This window comes from Solanum dulcamara, chromosome 7 (assembly GCF_947179165.1).
Source record: "Solanum dulcamara chromosome 7, daSolDulc1.2, whole genome shotgun sequence".
Taxonomy (NCBI): domain Eukaryota; kingdom Viridiplantae; phylum Streptophyta; class Magnoliopsida; order Solanales; family Solanaceae; genus Solanum; species Solanum dulcamara.
The window spans coordinates 9473852-9498262 of record NC_077243.1 but is presented as its reverse complement, the minus strand read 5'-3'; the positions used below and the strand labels follow the sequence as shown (position 1 = coordinate 9498262).

Genomic DNA, 24411 nt, shown 5'->3' with positions numbered 1-24411 from the left:
TGTTTTTTATTTTTGTCCTTTTTAAACTCCATGCTAACTCTCGATACTCATTTAATTCATTCTTGAAACTCAACCTTGAAAATTTAAAGGAAGGGTAAAATTGAAAAAAAATTCCAACATCTATTTTGAATAGTGAATAATTCAATTATTTTGAACACTAAAAAAAAAATACTCCAACATTCAATTATTTGGGAATAGAGGGAGTATCGTTTAAATCTATCGTTAGGTAATGACAAAAAGTCTCCCTTTATGTAACAACCAATTTGGTGTGATCGCGTTGTTATCTTGATATTTTCTTCTCATTTTATCTTTAATAATTAAAAATCTAACTTTATCTCACTCTACCATTTCATAGCAGTTCTATCTCGTATTCCACTTTTCTTTTGGGTTTATCATTCAAATTATCAATGTGTGATATTATATAACGACGGAGAACGATATGACCACTTCAAATGTTGTATTCATTAAAACAATATAGAACGATACAATACAATACGATATATTATAAAATAATATGTAACGACCATCCAAACAGAGTGTTAGTGTGTCCCATGGCGGAGCCAGAATTTTTATTAAGAAGTTTCAAAATATAAAGTAAAAAAATATATGTTGTTATTGTGTCAAGAAGTATCAACACTTGTATATATATTCATTAAACTAATTTTTGACCAATATATATAATATAATTTTCCGACGAAGGAGTGTCGCTTGACACCCCTTGCCCGAGGGTGGCTCCGCCCCTGGTGGTGTCTATATTAGTAGTAGCTTTATTTTGGTAATGTTTTGCTTTTGTATTCTACCATCAATTGATTTTTATGATATTTTGATTATTGAATTGTTACTGTTTTCATAGTATTTACTATATTTTCTTCATTTTCATTTTTCCTTTTTCATATTTACTTTGAATTAGTATACTCAAATCAAGGTCATTTTGAAAATAATTTTTTTATTTTTACAAGATAATAATAAAATATGTATATACTTTATCCCGCACATATTTCACTTAGTATGTTATTATTGTTTTCGTCTAATAAGTTGTTCATTTTTAGGCAACTTGCCTATGCATTAATTTAGATTGACCATAAAACTTCCAATTTATTATGCGTGAAAAAATGCAGATTTGATGGGGGAGGAAAAATTGAACGGTCGAGGGACAAAAATGTAAATTTCGGGGAGGAGAACGTAACTGAAATAAATAAATTAGTGGTGGGAAAAAGGAAAAGGAAAAGAAAGCTGCCAAAGACAGAGTATATGAAAGAGAAAGAGAGAGAAAGAGAGATTATAGCAACAAGGGGAAAAGGAAAGAGGAAGATTTCTTCAACGAGTGAGTCTTGTGATTGTATCACCAACACCAATACCAATACCAACGCCAAAACCAACGAATGGAATCGTTTTTCTTAACCGAAACCTTTCCCCACAGCTATTACACCTTCACCACCATCACTTCTCTCCATCTACTATTACTGTTATTATGTTCCCTTACTTCTCTCTCTTCTTTCTCCCTCTTTTTTATATCTAATTTCTCCTTCAACAACACCAATTTCGAGGTACCCATTTGTTTTTTTTTTCTTGTTTTCTACGCGTTTCTTGAGTTTTTATGACCATTTGGGACTTGGGGTTTTCTTGTTTCTTATGTTTGCCGGATCGATCCATCTATAGGGATATTTTCTTGATTCATTCTTGGGGTTGAGTCACAGATTTTGGAAGTTTTTATTTGAGATCTTGTTGATTTTGTATGAAGAGTGACGTTCTTGAATTAATCGTGTGATACAACTTTCAGGAATATGTTTGGAGAAGGTAGTAGTGGCAACGCTTTATTTCTTCCAGCTTCATTAGAGGGGAATCATTTCCAGTATGATGTGAGTGCATTGCCTCAGCTGCAACTGTTTGGAGATGGTGAGTTTCCTAAATGCTTTTTTTTCCCCACAAGAATACTACTCCAATTAGATTTTCTATTTTGCGATATAAGATCACTAATTTGGTTCATGATTTTCCTCTTTTATGTTGTTTTTAAAGGTTGGGTTTGTGTCACGAATTTGATAGATTGATTGTTAATAGAGGCTCTATGATTTTTTTGGGTTTCCTTTTGTGTTTGAATTTCCACATTAAGCATTCTCATGCCCAAGTGTTAAATCGATTTTAGAAGGTTGTTACGAACTGACCTTATTTGTGTTACAAAGACTTTCTGGTAATCTATCTGAACAGGGCCTGTATTATTGCCCTTGTGCTTGATAAATTAAAGTTGGTTCAGGGCATATATGGAGAGTGCCTTTTCTTCTTGGTTGGTCAGCACCTCGATGCCTAAAGCTTGCAGTGCGGCACTTAGCACTGGTTGAGTTATTAGAGTGTCTCATCCAGAAATCTTAGGTGAAATTAGAACAGACAAATTGCAGCTTAGCTCATGCTAATGATGACCTGCAATACCGGCGTCTCTTCAAATCTTTAGTCTATCCTGGTAAGATATAAAGTGGGGCTGCAAGTGGAGACTAGAAAAAGAAGCCAGCATGTAAAGAAAATGCATTTGGCAAGTATATGTTGATGAAGGTTTTGACTTATTCTGAATTATAGAATGCATTGTTCAATTCAACAAAATAGGCAGAAGACTTGTTTTAATTATAAACCCGAAGCATACAAAGGATATAAAACGATAGTTGCCTGTTATTTTTGTTCAGATCACTTGAGGGGACTGACTCGTTGTCGTTTCTTTCTTCAACATTATAATTTAGAACAATTTGATTTTCGTTGTTTTTAAACATGTATGTCATTATCTAAGATTAGAGGTACATATAACCATATGCTAGATTCTTGAGAAAGATAAGATAACTTTGTGCTAAAACGGCTGTAGCCTTTTTAATGGCACATGTTCTTCTGACTTAATTTTATCTTCAACAAAAAAGGATCCCAAATATTAAGAGATAAGTTTTATATATGCTTCGGAAGTCCGTCTGGAAACATGAAGAGAAGGAGGTTGGATTCCTTTTTCGGTTCGGATCAATCTTATGTTTCACTTTCCAAGAAATAAATCTTCATCTATTGCTGTTATTAGGGGGTTTCCATTGGTGCAGTAGTTGTGGTGAATGGTGAGCCTTGCATCTGTTAAGAAAAGGAAATGGTGAATGCTGGCTGCGCATTAATAGTCTTTTCTATTTTCTTCCATTTAATTGTAACGACTTTGGTTTATATGGTACTTGATTTTGCGACAAATATCATTTGATGTCTTACTAATAGACTTACCTAAGAACTGTATGAAACTTAAGTCACCTCTGGGTACGGGGGCAGTGAACAGACTACTGTTAATGCCTGAGATGATCTCAATGCTCATTTTATTTGTTCATCTGATTATTGTATATGAGACTTGTTCTATACTCTGAGTCAGTTGATTAGTACATAGTTAAAACTGCTTCTTGGATGTCATCTGATTATATTGTATATGAGACTTGTTCCATACTCAAAGTCAGTTAATTTGTGCTTAACGAAAACTAAAAGTTCATTATTTACACCTACCTCTCTCCATGAGTAGTTCTGTTTTCCTGGCTAGTGAATATTAATTAAAAGAAACAATTTTCATTTTCCGAAATTATGGTTATCACTTTATCAAAAGGTAGAGTTCTTTGTTTTTAAAATCTAACAGAGCCATGTTAGTTTAGATCTTCTCTGGTGCTTTATCTTTCATATTAAACTCAACAGGATACTTAACACCCCCCCCCCCCCCCGCCCCAAAAAATAATAATAATGAATAAATTATGTTTAATCACAGAGTTCTAATGCTTTCTTTCAATGTTCTTGTTTGCTTATTATGGTATTTGTCCTTTGGTTGGTGCTCCTTGCATAATTTATTCATTGTCTTGCTGTAAGATATTTAGCCATTCTAGACAGAGTGGTGTTAACACTTCCTGGTTGCGTTTTGCTTGGTCTCATGGACAATTTTTTTTTAAAATCTGTTTCAGTTACCGTTGGATGTAGTGGCTACCCAATAAGCCACACTCTCAATGAACACCCATCTGCTGCACTCCGCCCTACCAAAAGAATCCGGGATGTTGAACCCAACTATAGCCAAAAGCTTCAGATATCCTTGAATAACAACTTTGGTCAGAATGAAGTGGATCAAGCTGGAAGTATTTTGAATCCAATTACTGTATCAACTGGACTTAGACTTTCTTATGAGGAAAAAGAACGCAATTCATCAGTCACTTCTGCTCCTGAAAACATGAAAGCAGCCCTTCCTGCTCGTCTACCAATAGACAATGGTTTTAAATATGAGATTGACAGGCAAAGAGAAGAATTTGATCACTACATGAAAGTGCAGGTAATGTATTCATTAACTTAGTCTGAAGTTTGGCATATCAAACTTTAGATTGATCTGGATTAAGTCATACAATGTGTCTGAAAAAGAAATAATATGGTTTTCTCCTATCCATTTTTGATATCTATGTCTACTTACTGGTAAAGGGGTTGACATGCATTAAGTCATTATTATGCATCCTTTGATATGCTGGGATTGACTTGTAAAAGTTTTTTATTACATGAGTAAGAGCATAAGTAGGAGCATTTCCATCTTGGTAGTATCATTAGGGTTGGTGTCTCCAACTATATCTGAGAATCGGGCATACGTTGATAGTTTAGGGCATTAAAGAGTTTAATAAATGACTTGGAGGTGGATACTGATACAGACATGATTTTCTGCATTGAATTTATGCTATATGAAATTTTAGTCATTGGACACTTCTGATTCATCTTTGGTAACTCAGGAAGATAATATGATGAAGGGCATGAGGGAGTTGGTTCATCGACAGACAGTATCTTTACTGAATTCCTTGCAAAAAGAAGTTAGCAGGAAGTTATATGAGAAAGATCTTGAAATAGACAATTTGAACTTCAAGAACAGGGAGCTTGGGGAGAGAATTAAGCAGATTACTGTAGAAGCTCAGTCGTGGCATTACAGAGCAAAGTACAACGAGTCGGTTGTCAATGCCCTAAAAAACAATATTCAGCAGGCCATGGCTCATGGTTCCATGCAAGCTAAGGAAGGTTGTGGAGATAGTGAAGTAAATGATGCTGCCTCAAGTACAAACCACCCCCATTTGGCAAGTGGTTCACAAGATCAAGTACCCAATATACAGCAGCTAAAATGCTGCAGAGCTTGCAAGAGTAAAGTAGCTAGTGTCTTGTTAGTTCCATGCAGGCACTTGTGTCTTTGTAAAGAATGTGAAGGGTTTATTGATAGTTGCCCAGTATGCCAGGTAATGAAGACTGCAAGTGTTCAAGTTAACATGTCATGAAGACGTGTACGAACACTTGCACTCATCATAATCTTTGTGTTTTGAAGAGGAATGTTTAAATTATGTAATGTTACAATCATGAATTGTGGATGCCTTAACTATATGAATGCAGATGAGATGAAACAAGGATGGTCTTTTTACTGGCTTTCACATTGTTTGCTTTTTGTTTATGCTCCTGTTTGATATGGTCTTTGCATGTTTATGATGTTTAAGTGATGAGTCCAAAACATTGAGGATCACTTCACTATGAGACACTTTATGGTAGCTCTGGATACTTGCAAGTTGCAAGTAGAGACAAAAATGGCAAAGATGCTTATGGTAACTAGAAGCTAAATAAGAAGCCATTCTTATTACTTAAATATAAGTAGAATTTGAATATATATCATGAATCTGTCTAGATGCATTCTTTCAATGACTTTAATGACTACTAATTTGTTTTATCTTAACGTAGAGAAAAGCAATGGAAAAAGAAAAACAAGGAAGAAAACTTAACTTGAGGACAAGTGCGTTTTTGCTTTTTATAGTGTGATGGGTCAATTTGTTGACTAATTGGTGGCCTTGTATATGCTTGGAACGATATTTCATTAAATAGGTATACATAGTGGTATAACTTGTTGTACCAATAAATTAATTAATTAAATAGTAATATAATTTGGTGGAAATGACTAAACCGTTGCATCTGATCTTAAATTAAACATTTTATTTTACTCCATTGAGTTGCACTTTATGTCAATCACAAAACGTTATTCCAAAACATTTTATTTAGTTAAATCAAGAAAATAAAACTGATTTAAACTTTGGAGGAGGGAGTATAGAATTGCATTGGTGTGTGAAGAATATAACAACAAATTTGCATAGAATCAATGTCTCGGAAATTGTTGGGCGATTTATATTTGAAATATGAATTTTGAACGTGACGATACAAATAAAATAGTAATATAACAAAAATATTTTAATTAAAACTGTCTCACTTTCTAGGATTTGATGTATTATTCAATTAATCTCAATTATACCCTTAACATTAAATAAGTTTAGTAGTACTACTCAATTTTCAAATGTGAGAACCAATTATTTCAGAAGTTAAATATTCATAAAATTTAAGACCTTAAGTTTGATCTATATGGTAAAAAAATAACCTTCCAACATAAGTATATTTGTATTGTCTGTTCACTACTAATTTATTTTTATTTTTTAATCCAATCACAATCTTTCCAGGTTGGTAAGGAAATGATTTACCAATCGGATCCCCAACAAATTTGTCCTCGCCCCCAACTACTTACATTCAACAACCCTACCCACAATTAAAAACATAATAGCGAAAGCACCCCCCAAAGTTATCGAAAATACCCATAATATCCCCCTTACATTTCTGAACTCTTATTTTGCTTCTCTGTTTACAATCTGTGTTCACTTCACTTCTCACGCCTCGACGGAGTCCCCAACGTCTCCTCTCCCCCCAAACACACTTTATAATCATCTCTCTTCTCACTCTCTCTGCTGCAATTTCTTCGATCTAATTCGCCAAAATGCAGAGCACGGCAATCTCGTTTTCTCCGTCAATTTCACTTCCTAAGAAGCCGCACAAGCCTTCCGGTTCCGTTTCGCTTTGCAGATTCAATCCTTTATCTCAGCCGTTTCGTTTTGGATCCCTTAATGGCTCTGCAGCTAGGAAAATCAATCCAATTCGATGCTCAGCCGATTCTTCTTCGTCCAAGCTGAATCGTAACGGATGGATTTCAGTTCCGGCTCCGGCTCCAGAACGTGAATCGGATGGAGTCGAGGTTCGAGCCACGTCTGTGCCGGAGAGCGCTGGAGAGTCTCCCAAATCTAAGCCTATGACGGAAACTTTGGTGCTCGGATCTCTTTTCGGGCTTTGGTATCTATTTAACATCTACTTCAACATTTACAACAAACAGGTGTGCTTTCTGTTTCTCGTACCGCTTTACTTGTGTTGGTTTGATGAAAAAATAGCACTGATCTGAGGTCCTAGTTGCTTATACCACTTGTTCGTACGTGTTGGAATTTTGCTCCCTTTGACAGTGCTTTTATTGTATGTATAAATGCATGCATGTATTGCCATTTGTGAGGTTTTCCAAGGCATGAATATTCCAAATTTTTAGAATATTGATTTAAACTTCGTCAGATATTAACTTTCCCCCCTTATTTTTGGAATAATCTATTCCCTGTGCATTTATGTTTGCAACTTGGGCTATTTTCTAATAGGTTGCAAATTAATTGAAGTGATTTTGAATCTCTTCACATCATACTTTTAGCCTACATTTATTTGTAGTTTGCAACTCAATTGAAGTGATTTTGAATCTCTCACTGTCATATGCAAGTTGTGCTTTGGAGATGCGATTTGCTTACAGAATAAAAATTTGTATTACTCAGTACATGTTACTTGGAGGTGAACATGGCTGGTAAATAGAAAGTTAAACTTTGCTTTTTCGCATGTCAAGGTCCGTCATTGATTAAGGTTCCTGTATTCTATAGGTACTGAAAGCGTTCCATTACCCAGTTACAGTGACTCTCGCGCAATTTGCTGTTGGCTCAGTTCTTGTAATTCTAATGTGGACTCTTAATCTATACAAAAGGCCAAAAATCAGTGGTGCTCAGGTAACTTTATTGAGACAAATTAACTACGGTTTGGAGTTAAACCTGATTATGTACATGTGTTCTGATTTTTAATTTTCAATTGGCAGCTTGTTGCAATTTTGCCTTTGGCAATGGTGCATACTTTGGGTAACCTTTTCACCAACATGAGTCTTGGAAAAGTTGCTGTGTCATTCACTCACACTATCAAAGCTATGGAGCCATTCTTCTCTGTTGTCCTCTCTGCTATGTTCTTAGGCGAGGTGTGCTTTAGATGAATGTCCCTTACATTTCTATATAAAGATCTTGCATTCATTTGTGACAGCAGGGCGAAACAACTATTTTTCAATCTCTTTTTCCCTATATTTTCATCTTAATTCAGATTATATTTATGCCTCCAGTACTTTAAAAAGAAAAAAATGGTTCACTTCAATTTAGCTGTTTGTCTACTTTCTGTGTTATTATAGTTAATGACATTGGATCTCTTGTACATGCAGTTCCCTACCTTATGGGTTTTGTCTTCTCTTGTACCAATTGTTGGTGGAGTGGGACTTGCATCAATGACTGAGGCATCTTTTAATTGGTAGGGGATTAAAATGTTCCGTGCTATATAATACCATATAATTAGTTGCTAGTTTAGTAAATAAATGGGGGATAACTTAGATCAAGTTTTATTCCAAAATTTAATATTGAAATCTTGTGTTTGCTTATTTCCAGGGCTGGATTTTGGAGTGCAATGGCCTCTAATTTAACCAATCAATCTCGTAATGTCCTCAGCAAGAAGTTTATGGTTCGGAAAGAGGTAATTTTGGTCTGTTGCATGCTATTAGATGAGGGTTTCTTTGGTTTCAAGCTTATATGTAATGTTAGTTGTAAGAGCAAACTGTGTGGGTGCTTTCCGAGAGTTCTTTTCCATTTTCATCAAGTAACTAGCTTGTTTCTGGATTAACCTTATTGCATTTAGAAGACGAAAACCAAAATCTTGCTTGGTCTTCATTGGTTTCTGAAGTGCTATAACGTTATACATTTCCTTTTTTTCTTTGCAGGAGTCGTTGGATAATATTACTCTCTTTTCAATAATCACTATCATGTCCTTTTTCTTGTTGGCCCCATACGCCTTTTTCACGGAAGGTGTCAAGTTCACTCCTGCATACCTGGAAGCTGCAGTAAGTGATATATGGCGGAAATTTTTATTGCTTCTACCCCTTTACTTACTGTCTTTTTTCATTGTTCCGTTGTACAAGAAATTGCAGCAACTATTTTGAAAAACTTTAATTATTTTCCTTTGGTGCTAGGGGATGAATGTCAACCAGCTTTACACAAGGTCTTTCATTGCTGCTCTCTGCTTCCATGCTTATCAACAGGTATAAGGATTGTACATTATATATCTGAAAGATTCCTTGGAGTCCTATAACATGATTCATTTCAAATTCTAGCCTGCCTCATAGTGAGAAAGCCCAAAGTTTATGTTGCTACTGTGGTGCAAGATTATGTGAGATCTAATTATGCATTTTTGGTCCAGTTCATCATTGATAAGACATTGACATAATTCGTGTAATACTGCACTTTGATTTGTGCTGTTGTGTTGCTTGCAATTTGTGGATGCTGGATGTTCCCTTGTTCTAGTGAAGGATAGAACCTTCCTTTCCTGCAATCTATTTTTGACAATATCAAGCATGCTGGAAGCGCATATTCCTATCAACTGTAGACCAATTTGAAAGACTTGGCTCTTCCTTGCTGTCTTCTTAAGCATAGTTTTTTACTGCCTGCCTTATTTTAAATATAGATGCTTGAGCTTGTCTAAAAAGATACAATTTTTTCCGGTTTTCACACTGAAACAAAATTGAAGATTTATACAAGGGGAGAAGCTTTAAATTAGATTCTTTTTAAATGTCAGGAAGACTTGGAAAATTTGTAAACACACAGGTGGAAATTTCACCTGTTGGCTAATTTCGGCTATGATCAGTGGCCATTTTAATGCAGAATTGGCTAAAAGTTTCTCTTACAGTTATACTCGGGCTGTGTTTGCTGCAAATCAGCAGCTTGGTTTGCTTGAGTAGAATTCTTTTTTTATGCATTTCACAAACCAATGTAACAAATCTTGATGAATTACTGAAAACTGTGTCATTTCGCTTGGGACAACTGCTGATTATGTTATTTATTGCTGACACTCCATTTTTGGTGCAGGTTTCTTACATGATATTGCAGAGGGTATCGCCTGTTACTCATTCTGTGGGTAACTGTGTGAAGCGAGTGGTGGTTATTGTGACCTCTGTTCTCTTCTTCCGCACACCTGTTTCTCCCATTAACGGTTTGGGTATGACACCTTACACTTGATACTTGTCATCATATTACTGATTGAGAAAAAAACTCCTTTTCCCCTTTTCACTCCTTCCTGTTGACAGCTCGAGTGATAATGTTTTGTTGAATATAAAAAGATAGTTATTACCTTCTTTTTTTTCACAATAGAGAAATCAATTTCCTCATTTTTGATGTAGGAACTGGAGTTGCCCTTGCTGGTGTTTTCCTATATTCAAGGGTGAAGCGCATTAAGCCTAAGGCAAAAACAGAATGAAATCTTGATCAATTTTGATGGTAGATTATGATCATTAGACGGATGAACCAAAGCTTGGTTGTATTCTAGGCAGGATCTTCTTTTAGTCTGTTATGCCATGTTGGACGAATTATTCTTTTCTTAGGCAGCTTTAATTAATTGCTGCCAATTTGACGATTTCACTAGGCTGCGGGCGTTGAAACTCACAAAGTTGGGGAGAGTTTGTATTATTTGATTACAATACCATTGCATTCAAAATAGTTTTCTTCCCAAGTGATTAATTATCTCTCAAGTGGAGAATCGGAAATTTAAAGTTCGGCTGTTTTTTTATGCAATAATTCTCGCAGTTGCATGTCTTATGGTTTTTGTTTCTCCTGCACTATGCTTCAATTATCACATTATTTGGTTATTGCTCCTATTTTGCTTTTGTTTTCCTATTATTGGCTATGTTCTCTTTATTTCTGTGTTTTCCTTTTTAACTACCTTTATGTGGATCATTCAAATCTCTACCTTCTCTAGATCTTGCATATATTGGGTTTGTTGTTGTAATACTCACATTGTGACACTAAGCCCAAGAATGAAATCACTAGTAGCCCAAAATGACAAGTTGGATTTGATGCAACATGGGGCAGATAGATAAGTCCATCAACAAGGAATGTTAACCAATAGATAAGTGCCATTGCCAAATCACCAGTAATTTCCTACCTATGTTCCATCACAAATCCAAATAGATTCTTTTGTGTTTCCTTGGGACACTATTAGGTGACCTAAATATCCCCTTCCATCTCTAACAAAGTTGAAAAATCAAAATATTGAGTTTATAATCATAATTTTAAAAAGAAAAGAAAAAAGAGAATCACTTTTTGCATAGGCCAAAAGTTTACAAACATTAAATTGTTTTAAAATAGGCTTTGAATTTTCTAGCAAACGCCAGCTAAAAAGTTCAGAAAAAGAAAAATCCACATAAAATGACCTAAGTAACGTCTTATTATTCTTGAGGGTACTCTGCATTGCTGAGATCAACAAGTGAACATTGAATACACCTGGTTGGATACAGCTAAGTACATTCCACAAAAAGGTCCCCAATATAATTCAGTACATTTTCCTACACTTCCAAAGAGATGTACTTTTTCCTCCTTTTGGGCATTTAGTTAGCAAATATTATAAAGAATAATGGTATTTTTCCATTAAAGATCCAATATTTCAGCAAAAGATTGGTCAATCTTATGACTATTCATCAGTATGACAAAGGAAAAACTCAGCTGTAAAGATTTTGTCCATTGCATCTTGTGCATGAATTTGTTCGCTTGATTACACAAAGCACAAAGATCAAAACCTTATGCTATATTCAGTAGTAGGTGTAAGCTAAAATTCAATCAAAAGTACGCAAAATATTTGTATTCCCACACATATCATAAATAATCTTATGTAGCAATTGCAATAAACAAAATGGAGCTCTTTACAGATTACAACACCATAATGAAGCTTTAATTAAAAAAAAAAAAACATAGGGAAGAATGAAATAGGCAAAAAAATAAATTGATACTACTTGACCTAAATCACTTCCACAAAGCAGGAAAAAATAATTACACATTAATTAATTGACAGTAGAGCTAGGTAGAATCCTATGCACCATAAACCCAAAAATATTCTTACTGCACTTTTCCTGTTCGCCGTCGACGATTCTTTTTCTCCGAAACCCGGCGGTGAAGATAAGTGTTTAGTTGAACCTTCAATATCCGGCGAATAGATCGGTGAGAGAGAAATCTCCGGTGGGTCAGCTATTGCAGGTACTCCACTACTTGGGTTACTTACCTCAATTGAATTCTTTTGAAAATATTCTTTAGGTAATAAAACCTTGGACACCCCAAATATCACCACTGGATTCTGATCAAACACCGTTCGAGTCACCGACGCCTGAACGATCCCAGTGTCGATCGATACATCCCCATTTACTCTAGAAATGTTGAGCGTGAAACTTCCAGCCCCATTTTGTTCCGTAGCCAATGTTGGTTGAACTGGATTCACTATCGATTGAAGTGAGCCCAGAGGGTAGTACGAGTGCAAAACGTGGAATCTCAGCACGTCAGTCTTTTTATCCGCCGGCAGAGATTGGAATAACATCGATGAGTTCAGATCCGAAAATGCCTGGTCTGTCGGCATAAATAAAGTTATTCCGGCACCATGTTCGTCATCCTCAAACTCGTTTTCCACTCCTGAAGCCGTCAGCATTGAAGCGGCGACATTAAAGTTGTGACCATCGATTAGTGTCTTGGTTATGTTGAGGCCTAAAGTGGGTCGAGTTTCAGATGCCATTAAATTAAACCCATTAGGAACTAAAACTGAATCAACGGTGAAAATGGAAATGTTATACGGAACTGTCTTCACGGAATTGATAACAGTAGCGTTGGAATTCGATGAATGGATAGTGATGGCATTTGAAATCGGGTCACGGGTAATGTTAACGGACCCGAAGTTGCTAGGAGCACGTCCTGTGGTCTGAAACAGAGTAGTGACAAGTTTTCCGGCGGGAGGTATAAGGCGGAGATCAGGCCAAGAGTAGTACTCGAGCAGAACATGGTAACGGAGGACATCGCCCAGATTAATGGAGGATGACGACGGAGAATGGTTGCTTATCACATCGGAGTTTCGGAGGAAGGTATTGGGGACGGCGAAAAGGGTGACGGAGGATCGACCCGCCAGATCGGCGGCTACGGCGGTGGTGGAGAGGAGATTAGTGAAATCGGAAAGCTCAGGGTATGAAGATAGAAGATGGGTGATGTTAATGGCTAAAATGGGTATGTGGGAAGTGGACAAGAGAAGGATATAGAGAAGGGTGATAGGGGTAAAATGGGAAATGAAAATTATTTTAGCCATTGTTGTTGGTTCTGACTTGTGAATATTGAAGAGGCAGAGAGTGATGAAGTGAGAGAAGCTTAGGAACTGAACAGAGGTTGCTACCCACCCACCTTTACCCCCTTGGGGGTTGATAGTGATACAAATTATTATATTCATATTTTAACATTAACAAGATTTTTAAGTATGATAATTATAGGGGTGGCTGGAGAATATGATTATACTTTTTTGGCACAAAGTTAACCATATTATTCCTTATGCATTTTATCACACATAAAGTAGTTTTTTTTGGTTTTAATAATTAAACAGAAAATTTTACAAGAGATAATTACTTGAAAATACAACTGACCCAAATCAATAATAGTAATATATTGACTGAAATTCCACAAGTGCGATGTAAGGAGATTAAAGTGTACGCAAACCTTATTACTATTTCGTGGAGATAGAAAAACTGTTTTAGAAAGATTATCGACTCAAGAGTAGTAAAACCAAATACATAATAGGACAAAATAGTATAAAAAACATAGCATCTAACAGGGAAAGCACTGCAAAGCCTACAAGAATACAGCTAGTACAATGACAAACATCATTAAGCCTAAGCTCTCGAAAAGCAAAAACGGTTCTCCACTACTTACTAACCTTCCACCCTAGTATGTGACATACATATCCTCTTATCTAAGGTCATGTTATCAATAAGTTAAAATTGTGTCATCTTCTGCCCGATCACCTCTCATCAATATTTTTTCGGCATATATTTGTCTCTCATCGACCCAATATATCTAACCTCTCACATCTCCTTATCCGGACATCCGCACATCTTCTCTTTACATGATCAAACCATCTCGTTCTCCCTTCCCTCATCTTGTCCATCACGAAGGCCACTCCACTTTGTCTCGTATGTCTCCATTCCTAATCCTATCGCTCATAGTATGTCCATACATTACTAAAATAGATCAAGATTTTTAAATTTTATCAAATTTAGCCACTAACTTATTGAATATCTCTCTTTCCTCTCATCCCACATTCCATTCTTTGCCTATTTCGAAGTTCTCGGATGTAATTTTATTACTACAAATTCGGTGATAGTTAAGTAATTGTCGACTTCTTCGATGAAAATGGCTATTTCAACGGTGATAATGTGTGTATATATATATCGCAAAAAAAAAAAAGTAATAGCAAGAAGAAAAACTAGAGTTGACCACAGAAAAAAGATAAAACAAAAATAAGAGAAGTCTGTTGCTAGTTTTGTTGCACTATGAATTATTGTTAAAACTCTATATAAAAACAATAATTTATTGTTGGAACGAGTCTTGGCCTGCCCTCGATGTATGGATTTTTTTTTTTCCACCGAGAGTTTATATTGAAATTTGAACTCATTTGAGGATGATACTCCCAATAGGATTTTCTCCATACTCAGGCTCAAATTTGAGACCTCTAGTTAAGACTAATTGCTTAGGATAATTTTGTTTATCTTGAGCGTCAAAACAACAAATAAAAATAACTAGTAGTATTTTTTAGAAATCTCGAAGTGGCTATTATCTCTCATCAAATTTCACTACTTTCCTCTGTAAGAAGTCATTTTTCTCATTTTTGAAAAAATTATTTTTTTAAAAAAATACTTTTCATAATATTTATCCAATCAAACATGAGATACTAGAATCATATTTCCAACAATCTCACTCAGATAGGTCTAATCACCAAGTTTATTCTGTGGAGTAATACACCTATCATAAATTTGTTTACTACTCCATATGTCTATTAGTTAATTTACAAATCTTAATTAATTTTTTAATCTCTAGAATTTTTCTGAAAGGTGAAGAAAACTTCTTGAAGAAATGGAGCAAGGATGAAATTAGGATTATTAGGGAAGGTTGGATCTTTTGATGGGTGGGGTGGGTGTGCTTAGGTGGACGTCTATGTGGCGTTATAATTTACACATTGAATGCATGAAATTAGGGTTATTAGGGAAGGTTGGATCTTTTAATGGGTGGGGTGGGTGTGCTTAGGTGGACTTCTATGTGGCGTTATAATTTACACATTGAATGCACATCTTATTCCGTTAAAAAAAAGGGTAGAAGTGATCCAATAGTTAGACGGAAGGGGTAGTTTTGAGCCCAAAATTAATTGAAGGATAGTTTTGTCTCTTTTCGATAAATATATTAAAAGCCAATAAGAAGATATCAATCTAGACAATAATATAAATACATCCTTCTGAGATACTAGAATCATTTTACCAACACTACAATGATCGTTCTTAATTAAAACAAACACCTATAAATGTAGCATGTCATAAGGAATTACAGTCATTTTCATGCTCTATAGTCTATAATATTACTCTTGATTAAGATTAGTAGGAATATTAATGAAATCCATCAAGTCAAGCTCCTTATTTACTTCACCATCTTGCATCAGTTCATAAGGAATCTCCAAATCATCAAACATTTTGTCATCCAAAGCAAATTCATCACTGAAATCATTATCTGCAGGAATTGGTTCTAATACTTTAGGTGCATTAATAGTATTATTACCCTTTTCGAAGTTGAAGGTTTTGATATAATTCTGGAGGATAGAGCTTGGCCTGGGCCATTTTGTGCGACATTTTCGTCTTGACAATTGCCTTCTTTTTGTAGCATTCCAATGGTTCTTTATAGAATTCTCACTTCTACCAGCAAGTCTCTTTGCTATTTCTGCCCATTTGTTTCCTACTTCTGTATGTGCTTCAATGAAGATCATATCTTCTTCCTCCGTCCACAAATCCTTCTGCTCAATTAACAAATCAATACACAAATATTCATTAAATCTAGTTACTCAGTCTCCTCTCGCATAAAGGGTGTGAATTCAATTTTCATTCTTCGAAGATATAATGAAAATAAGGTATATTTAATTTATTACGACAAAAGTCATTTTCCTACTATTTAACCACCATAAGAAAAATTGACTTTCTTTACGAATTTTTTTTTTTTAACCTTTAAATTCATTTTGCTTGTTAAAACTTATATTTAAATATTAGTATTAATCTCTCTTAACAAAAATAATTTTATATTCATCGTAGTATTCAATATTTTCATCAAATACTCTTCAATTTGATAATATTATGAGAACATTAGTTTTAATATATATTTTCACTCACTAACAAAATAAAATGGGAGTCTTGGCATAACTGATAAAGTTTTTGTCATGCGATTAGGATCAAGGTCATCGATTCGAGATGTGCCTCTTGCAAAAATTTTGGTCAAGGCTGCATAAAATAGACTCTAATGGTTCGGCAGCTCTTCAAACCCCGCACATAGCGAAAACTTAGTGCACTATGATGTCTTTTTTTTAAAAGTGTTTTTGTAATTAAAATGTTTATGTATATATGTCGTTAATTAGCAATGAAATGAGAAATTGTGATACATAAACGGACAAAGAAAGTAAAAGACCTTGTAGATAGAAGTTGATAAACTTGCATTAAAGAAATAGATTATCACTAGTTTGGGAGATGAAACAAAGAGGAAAGAAATAATTAATACCAAATTAGAAGTAAAAAAAATCATACTTTGATATCAGGTCTAAGATGATTATGCCACCTCTCTCTACATTGCTTCCCTATTCTCCCTTTCAATACTTGTGCTATTTGTGACCATTTTCTATCTCCAAATCTCTCTACCAAATTGATCAAAATCCTGTAATAATGTAAAACAATCAAATAGATTAACATTAATAAGTAACATTGATTTGTTTCTAAAAAAAAAAAAACTAAGATTAATACCTGTCTTCTTCAATAGTCCATTGACCTGATTTTGACTTTTTTCGAGTACCCCTTCCTATTTCTCTCTTAGATGAAGAAGATAAACTTTTCTTATACTTTTTTCTACCAATTTCTTTATCATCATAAATATTAGTACCATTAATTTCAACAGTACTAGTAATACATGAACTTTCATCAGGCACAACATTGAAGTTGATAGGTTTCATAGCTTGATCACCAATAAAGTTGTAATTTATATCCATAGAACTCTCAAAATTCTTCATGACTAATGTGCTACCACTTGCACTACCAATTTGGTCAAATGGCTTGAATTCATAACCAAAGTTGAAATCTTGACCAATTGATGAGAAGTTATCATCATGATTTGAGAGAGGATTGAATAACGGATCATAACTATTATTCATTTCGATCATGAAATTTTGATCAGGATTCGTGTTGACGGTTAATGGTCCTCCTCCTGTAAAAGAAAAATTAAGATCGAGGTGATGAAAATCTTGAAGATAATCTTTAGGTGGTGTGCAAAAGACATCCTGTTTACTACTATGAGCAAACTCCATGGGATCAATTAGGAGTAAAGCATGAGAGGAAGAATTAGGAGGAATTTTTTTTTGGTGATTTTTGTTTTTCAATTTCTCTTTTACTAGATTTATTTGTGTGTTATATATGTAGTTAGTAGTAATAAAGTGTGGAGAGACATTTATTACAGTGTGAAATGTATCTAACCCTTTTTGACCTTGATGATCCAATGGCTATTGTTTGGTCAAGGCTTGAGCAAAATATTTTACCAATTTAGGGTAGTTTGAAATTATAATATTTATCTTCTTTCGAAATTGGTAAATCTGATGACGTAATTTTAGATCTCTGAAATTTGATCCTGCAAAAATGTAAAAGGTTTTAGGGGTTATTTTATTAAGACACCGCTATTTAACGTTTTTTAATCTAAGTTTTGCACTTTTATTACTTTGAAATAATTTTAAATATTTATTGAAATTTTATATGACTAAAATTCAGGTAAACGATGAATAAACTTCAGTTCTATGTGTATGAATTTCAGATAAAAATAATAACAATTCAAGCTAAAATTGATTATTACTCTTATATAATTCGTAATATCTATGTAGTATTGGACATAAAAATTGAATATATGTAGACGAGGAATAATGTTACTACTTATCCGATGATTGAACCAAAAAGTATTTTTTTTTCTAATCTATCAAGGGGAACATTTCTAACTTCAGCTAATATGATTAAAGTTTAGGCAAAAATAATTAAACTTTAGATTAAAATACGTAAACTCTAGACATATAATTTTTTTTGTTAATTTGTCTAAAACTTAGCTTTTTCAAAATTATCTTCAAATACTATATATATGAAGTTGTTCAGAAATAATAGATGTTAAAAATTTATAAACTTGGAATATCATTTAAATAGTGGCATCAAAATTATGCATATGCACTTTTCTTCCATCTTCTTCTTCTTCTTTTTATTTAATTGCAACATGGCTTCACGAAATGTCGATCTTTTTAATGCTATTGTAATTTTTAATTTCATGGTTGGAAAGCCTATTCACTTTAATTAAACAAATTTTCTTTACGATGGAATTAGTGTAGTTAATAAGGTGCCATGTCGATTTTTATTATTATTTAAACAAATTTAAAATAGAATAAGAGACATTTTTTTAAAAGAAGCATAATCTAAATATATTACTTTTGGTCATTACGTTTGAGAAGTGATAAGACAGAATATTTTTCTTTTTTCCCATAATTATATCCTAATGTTCAAGAAGGAATTTCACAATTATAATGCATTAATTTCTTTTTACCACTTAATAAAGAGATAGTAAAACAAAAGAAAGCTTACTAAAATACGTCAACTAAGAATGTCCTTCAATTAAAACAAGTCTCTTTTGCATGAGACAAGTGGCCTAAAAGTTAATTAATGAACACATTAATTTTGTAACTGAAGCTCTGTCCTCCCCTCCCCCCAACTCTTTTTCTATTGTAGCATTAAAATTTATAAATACTAAATTGATCATGTAAGACCTAGAGGAACTTAGTGAATGTATGTTAATTACATTAATTAAGGTAGGATTAATTACTAGCAGCAGTTGACCAGAGTATGCTTTATCTTTTAATTATTTGTCGTAAGTCACATGGGCACAAAGACGAAACAGATATTTAAAGTTTAGAGTTCTGAATTTGTCATCAAATTTATAAATTACTTTAGATATTGAATTTACAATCAAAGGAGGAGAGGTTCCTTTGTCGAAGATTAGTGAAAATTTTATTTTTGTTTTCCATGTAAAATAAGCACACTTATCAGTAGCACTAATAAACGAAATTTTGAATATAGAGGGAATTTCAAAAATAGTAAAGACTTGAAATATAATTAGGTTTTTTAGCTATAATTTGTCTAATTACATTTCATGGCTATAGTTTCAGTTGTTATGTCATTTCCGTTTGTATACCTTGATGCATTAAACAAATATGGTTTTCTCGTTTGTATTTTGCTGCATTATACAAGTTGCGTTTTTAAAGAGATTGTATATATAAATACAAATTTACTTTAGAGATTTATATATGAGCCCCTAAATTCGCTTTGTATATAAATACAAACCTTTAGAGATTTGTATATAAGCCTCCCAGATTTGTATATGAGCTCGAAATATACAAATATAAAAAAAAATACAAATTTGATTTAGAGATTTACCTATTATGGGAAACTTTCAAAAATAACAAAAAATTGAAACATAATTGGGCTCCTTATCTACAGTTTGCTTAATTACGTTCCATAGCTATAGTTTCGATTGCTATTCCAATTTTCGTCTGTATATCTCACGGCATTATACAAATTGGGCTTTCCCATTTTTATATCTCGCTGCATTAGTATATTCCCTTCCAGATTTACTTTAGAAATTTGCTTATTCGCTTCTACATTTGTATATGAGCCCCCGATTTGTATAATAGCAAAATTCATTAAATTATAGTCAATTCACGTAATTTTTTGAAACTATAGCTATATTAAATAATATACTAGTAATGTTTGCTAATTTGCGTAATTATTCCATTTATGGATGAGCCCCTAAATTCGCTTTCAAATTTGTATATAAGCTTCCAGATTTGTATAATAGCAAATTTCATTATACTATGGCCAATTTGCGTATTTTTTTTTTGAAATTATAGCTATATTAAATAATATACTAGTAATGTTTGCTAATCTACGTAATTTTTTCATTTAGGGATGAACTCCTAAATTCGCTTTCAAATTTGTATATAAACCTCCATATTTGTATAATAACGAATTTCATTAAATTGTATTCACGATTCACAATTATGTGAAACAATAGTTATATTAAATAATATACCAGCTAAAAACAAAGACTATATAGAAATTGAAAAGGGCAAGTCTAGTTCTAGAAAGCTCCAAACAACCTAAGGGGTCGTTTGGTTTGAATACAAGTTATGTAGGAATTAGTTATGATGAAATAAGTTATGTTGTGATTAGTTATGATGAGATAAGTTATGTTGTGATTAGTTATGATGAGATAAGTTATGCTGAGATTATTTGTTATTGAGTGTTTGATTTGTTGTATTCAAAATAATATGCATTGCATAAATTTTAAGAATATGTTGTTTGTTTACAAAAATACCTTTCACTTTATTTTGTTTTTTTATATATTTTTTTTGCAAGCTTTAGTTATTCAATATTCATTCTTAAAATAAAACTTTCATCTTCTTTGCCTTAAATATTTTTATGTGTGCATTTTCGTGATGTCCATATGTATTTTAAAATAAAACTTTCTTCTTATTTAATTTAAAAATAGATTTTTCATTTTAAGTTTGTTAAAATAAAAAAGGATTTATGAGAAGTCAAAATATAAATAAACATAAGAATTAGTCAAATAAATTTATAAATAAAAATTATATTATATGTGTAAGTTTTTAATTGAAAAAATATGAAGAATTATCATAAAAATAAGGAGTGAATGTTGTTATATATGGTATTAAAAATAATGTAAATATATATGATTGTGAGGCTCTCTGTTCACATGTCCTCAGGGTGAGGGTCGATTTCTTACGGTTCTCATTATCACTGGTGGCTGACGCATCTTTACAGTCTCACAACAGAAAATCTCTCTGTCGACGATCTGTTAATCTATTCACCGGAAATCTTAGTGAATCTGATTCATCGGTTTCTCATTTTTTCCGGCGACTTCTCCATCGAAATTTCTCCATTTCCGTAAAGCTTCTTAGAGACAGATCTAGACAGATCCATCCAGATCTCAAGTTTTTCCGGCGAAGCTTCAGTTTTTCCGACGAAGCTCTAGTTTTTCCGGCAAAGTATTTTTTTTTCCAGGTGTACAGATCTGTATTTCCGGTGACGAACAACCGTTGCAACTCAACCAAGTACGCCGACGTGAACAGTATTTCGACGTGAGCAGTATTTTCCGACGGAAACCAGGTTCATTTCTACCGGAGTAGGTACCTCCGGTTTTTATATCTTTATATTCTATCCTTTGTTCATATACTGGTAGTTACATTTTGCTGATTTTAAACTCCCGAATAATTTATTAGTTCTTACGCATTTTCGTGGCTTTGGATAGTGATGGTAGACTAGGGTCATGTTCTCGCTCATAGACGGGGACGAGGGTAAGGAGAGGTAAGTGGGTTAAAGGAGCGTCTAGACTGAGAATAGGTTCTTGGAACATTGGGACGTTAACGAGTAAATCCATAGAACTGGTTAAGATCCTAAAGAAGAGGAAGATTAATATAGCCTGTGTCTAGGAGACAAAATGGGTCGACTCTAAAGCTAAGGAGGTAGACGGGTATAAGCTTTGGTTTTCTGGTAAATCGAAGTATAGAAATGGGGTAGGCATTTTAATAGACAGTGATTTAAGGGATCAGGTGGTGGAGGTTAGGAGAGTCAATGATAGGATGATGTCGATTAAAATGGTCGTTGAAGGGATCACGTTGAACGTTATTAGTGCTTATGCGCCGCAAGCGGGCTTATGCGAGGAGGATAAGAGGTGCTTTTGGGAGCAGTTGGACGAGTTAGTGGGAGGCATACCACCTACTGAGAAGCTTGTCGTGGGAGGGGATTTCAATGGGCACATCGGATCTATTTCGGGAGGGTATGATGATGTGCATGAGGGCTTTGGCTTCGGGGACAGAAATGGAGGAGGAACCGCACTGTTGGATTTCGCAAGAGCTTTCGGATTGGTGATAGCCAACTCGAGTTTCCCAAAGAAGGAGGACCACTTGGTAACCTTCCGTAGCTCAGTGGCTAAAACTCAGATAGATTTTTTACTCCTCAGGAAGGATGATAAGGGTTTGTGCAAAGACTGTAAGGTCATCCCGATCGTCAACCTTACAACCCGACATAAGCTCTTAGTGATGGATTTAGGGATAAAGATGACAAGGACGAGAAGGGTCGGGGAAGAACGACCTAGGATCAGATGGGGGAGTTTGACAACGGTGAGTGCCCTCGAGATGGGAGAGAAATTGAAGGATATGGGGGCCTGGGATACTAGTGGGGATGCGAATGATATGTGGGATAGGACAACTAGTTATATTAGGGTTGTAGCAAAGGAAGTGCTAGGAGTCTCAACAGGCAGTCGTAGTCGGCATCAAGGGGACTGGTGGTGGAATGGAGAAGTGCAAGGAAAAGTGGAAGCAAAAAAGGTGGTGTATGCTAAGTTGATGGAGAGCAAGGATGAGGTGGAGAAGTGGACAAATGGAGAACTGTATAAGATAGCGAGGAAGGAGGCGAAGTCGGCGGTTGCAACGGCAAAAATAGCAGCTTTTGAACGTCTTTATGCTGAACTGGAAGAGAAAGGTGGGGACAGAAAATTATTCAGGCTAGCCAGGGCCCGGGAGAGAAGGGCACGCGATGTGGATCAAGTGAAGTGCATTAAAGACGAAGACGGAAAAGTATTAGTAGAGGAGACCCTTATCAAACAAAGATGACAGTCATACTTCCATAAACTTTTGAATGACAAAGGGGACAGAGAAATTATGTTGGGAGATTTGGAACATACAGGAAGGAGTCACGATTTTGGGGGTTGTAGGAGTATTACGGTCGATGAGGTTAAGGATGCTGTTCGTAGGATGCGCTGGGGAAGAGCGACCGGACCTGACGAGATCCCTGGAGAATTTTGGAAGAGCGCGGGCTCGGTAGGTTTGGAATGGCTAACTAGGTTATTTAATGTCATCTTTACGACGACAACGATCCCCGTAGAATGGAGATCGATCATCATGATCCCGCTTTACAAAAATAAAGGGGATAGCCAGAGCTGTGACAACTATAGAGGTATTAAGCTTCTAAGCCATACTATGAAAGTGTGGGAAAGAGTAGTAGAGATGAGGGTGAGGAGAGGCGTGTCTATTTGAGAGAACCAGTTCGGATTTATGCCGGGACGCTCAACTACAGAAGCCATCCACCTTATGAGGAGACTAATGGAGCAATATAGGGAGAGGAAAAGAGACTTGCATATGGTGTTCATCGACTTGGAAAAGGCTTACGATAAAGTCCCACGAGAGATACTATGGAGATGTTTGGAGGCTAAAGGTGTACATGTAGCGTACATAAGGGTGATCAAGGACATGTACAAGGGTGCCAAAACCAGGGTAAGGACAATAGGAGGGGACTCAGAACACTTCCCAGTTATGATGGGGTTGCACCAAGGATCAACTCTTAGCCCGTTCCTATTTGCCTTGGTGATGGATGGATTGACGCGACAAATTCAAGGTGAGGTGCCATGGTGTATGCTTTTTGCGGACGACATAGTCCTCATCGATGAGACTCGTAGCGGAGTTAACGCTAAGCTAGAAGATTGGAGACGCACCTTGGAGTCTAAGGGGTTTAAGCTGAGTAGGATCAAGACAGAGTACCTAGAGTGCAAGTTCAGTGAGACACCTCAGGAGGTTGGCGCGGAAGTTAGGCTCGAGGACCAAGCCATCCAGAAGAGAAGTAGTTTTAAGTATCTTGGTTCTATCATGCAAGACAGCGGAGAGATCGACGAGGATGTCACACACCGTATTGGGGCAGGATGGATGAAATGGAGGCTCGCCTCCGGTGTGTTATGTGACAAGAAGGTGCCACCACAACTTAAGGGCAAGTTCTACAAAGTGGTCGTTAGACCAGCTATGTTGTATGGGGCGGAGTGTTGGCCAGTTAAGGTCTCCCACGTGCAAAAGATGAAGGTTGCCGAGATGAGAATGTTGAGATGGATGTGTGGGCATACCAGGAGTGACAAGATTAGAAATGAGGCTATTCGAGAAAAGGTAGGAGTGGCCTCGGTGGAAGACAAGATGCGGGAAACGCGACTGAGATGGTTTGGACATGTGAAGAGGAGAGTCCCAGATGCACCAGTGCGGAGA

General features: G+C 35.2%; 4 protein-coding genes across 4 annotated transcripts; 2 read left to right on the top strand and 2 right to left on the bottom strand.

Annotated features, from left to right (window-relative positions):
- The first annotated feature begins 1207 nt into the window (after positions 1 to 1207).
- On the top strand, positions 1208 to 5429 carry LOC129896946 (BOI-related E3 ubiquitin-protein ligase 1-like). Its single transcript, XM_055972947.1, has 4 exons — positions 1208 to 1547; positions 1781 to 1896; positions 3948 to 4306; positions 4749 to 5429. The coding sequence occupies exons 2-4, from the start codon at positions 1785 to 1787 to the stop codon at positions 5277 to 5279; spliced, it is 1002 nt and encodes a 333-aa protein (XP_055828922.1). The 5' UTR covers positions 1208 to 1547; positions 1781 to 1784; the 3' UTR covers positions 5280 to 5429.
- A 1164-nt stretch (positions 5430 to 6593) lies between these two features.
- Positions 6594 to 10741, top strand: LOC129896945 (phosphoenolpyruvate/phosphate translocator 1, chloroplastic). The gene is made up of 9 exons (XM_055972946.1): positions 6594 to 7195; positions 7773 to 7895; positions 7982 to 8134; positions 8369 to 8454; positions 8589 to 8673; positions 8918 to 9037; positions 9167 to 9235; positions 10059 to 10188; positions 10370 to 10741. The coding sequence occupies exons 1-9, from the start codon at positions 6806 to 6808 to the stop codon at positions 10444 to 10446; spliced, it is 1233 nt and encodes a 410-aa protein (XP_055828921.1). The 5' UTR covers positions 6594 to 6805; the 3' UTR covers positions 10447 to 10741.
- Positions 10742 to 11835: 1094 nt separating this feature from the next.
- Positions 11836 to 13425, bottom strand: LOC129894463 (fasciclin-like arabinogalactan protein 4). The gene has a single exon (XM_055970169.1). It carries the CDS (start codon positions 13300 to 13302, stop codon positions 12019 to 12021), a length of 1284 nt encoding a protein of 427 aa, XP_055826144.1. The 5' UTR covers positions 13303 to 13425; the 3' UTR covers positions 11836 to 12018.
- A 2187-nt stretch (positions 13426 to 15612) lies between these two features.
- LOC129894025 (transcription factor MYB98-like) lies at positions 15613 to 17589 on the bottom strand. The gene is made up of 3 exons (XM_055969517.1): positions 17033 to 17589; positions 16820 to 16946; positions 15613 to 16041 (listed from the first exon to the last, which is right to left on the bottom strand). The coding sequence occupies exons 1-3, from the start codon at positions 17587 to 17589 to the stop codon at positions 15613 to 15615; spliced, it is 1113 nt and encodes a 370-aa protein (XP_055825492.1).
- Between the last annotated feature and the right edge of the window lie 6822 nt (positions 17590 to 24411).

What these genes read in the sequence shown, in the direction of transcription:
- LOC129896946 (XM_055972947.1), top strand. Translation starts at nt 1,785, where the DNA reads ATGTTTGGAGAAGGTAGTAGTGGCAACGCTTTATTTCTTCCAGCTTCA. An exon ending in GCTGCAACTGTTTGGAGATG is followed by an intron (nt 1,897 to 3,947) that starts GTGAGTTTCCTA and finishes AATCTGTTTCAG; the next exon opens with TTACCGTTGGATGTAGTGGC. An exon ending in ATCACTACATGAAAGTGCAG is followed by an intron (nt 4,307 to 4,748) that starts GTAATGTATTCA and finishes TTGGTAACTCAG; the next exon opens with GAAGATAATATGATGAAGGG.
- LOC129896945 (XM_055972946.1), top strand. Translation starts at nt 6,806, where the DNA reads ATGCAGAGCACGGCAATCTCGTTTTCTCCGTCAATTTCACTTCCTAAG. An exon ending in CTGCATACCTGGAAGCTGCA is followed by an intron (nt 9,038 to 9,166) that starts GTAAGTGATATA and finishes CTTTGGTGCTAG; the next exon opens with GGGATGAATGTCAACCAGCT. An exon ending in GCTTCCATGCTTATCAACAG is followed by an intron (nt 9,236 to 10,058) that starts GTATAAGGATTG and finishes TTTTTGGTGCAG; the next exon opens with GTTTCTTACATGATATTGCA.
- LOC129894463 (XM_055970169.1), bottom strand. Translation starts at nt 13,302, where the DNA reads ATGGCTAAAATAATTTTCATTTCCCATTTTACCCCTATCACCCTTCTC.
- LOC129894025 (XM_055969517.1), bottom strand. Translation starts at nt 17,589, where the DNA reads ATGGAGTTTGCTCATAGTAGTAAACAGGATGTCTTTTGCACACCACCT. An exon ending in TGGACTATTGAAGAAGACAG is followed by an intron (nt 16,947 to 17,032) that starts GTATTAATCTTA and finishes ACATTATTACAG; the next exon opens with GATTTTGATCAATTTGGTAG. An exon ending in ATCTTAGACCTGATATCAAA is followed by an intron (nt 16,042 to 16,819) that starts GTATGATTTTTT and finishes TTAATTGAGCAG; the next exon opens with AAGGATTTGTGGACGGAGGA.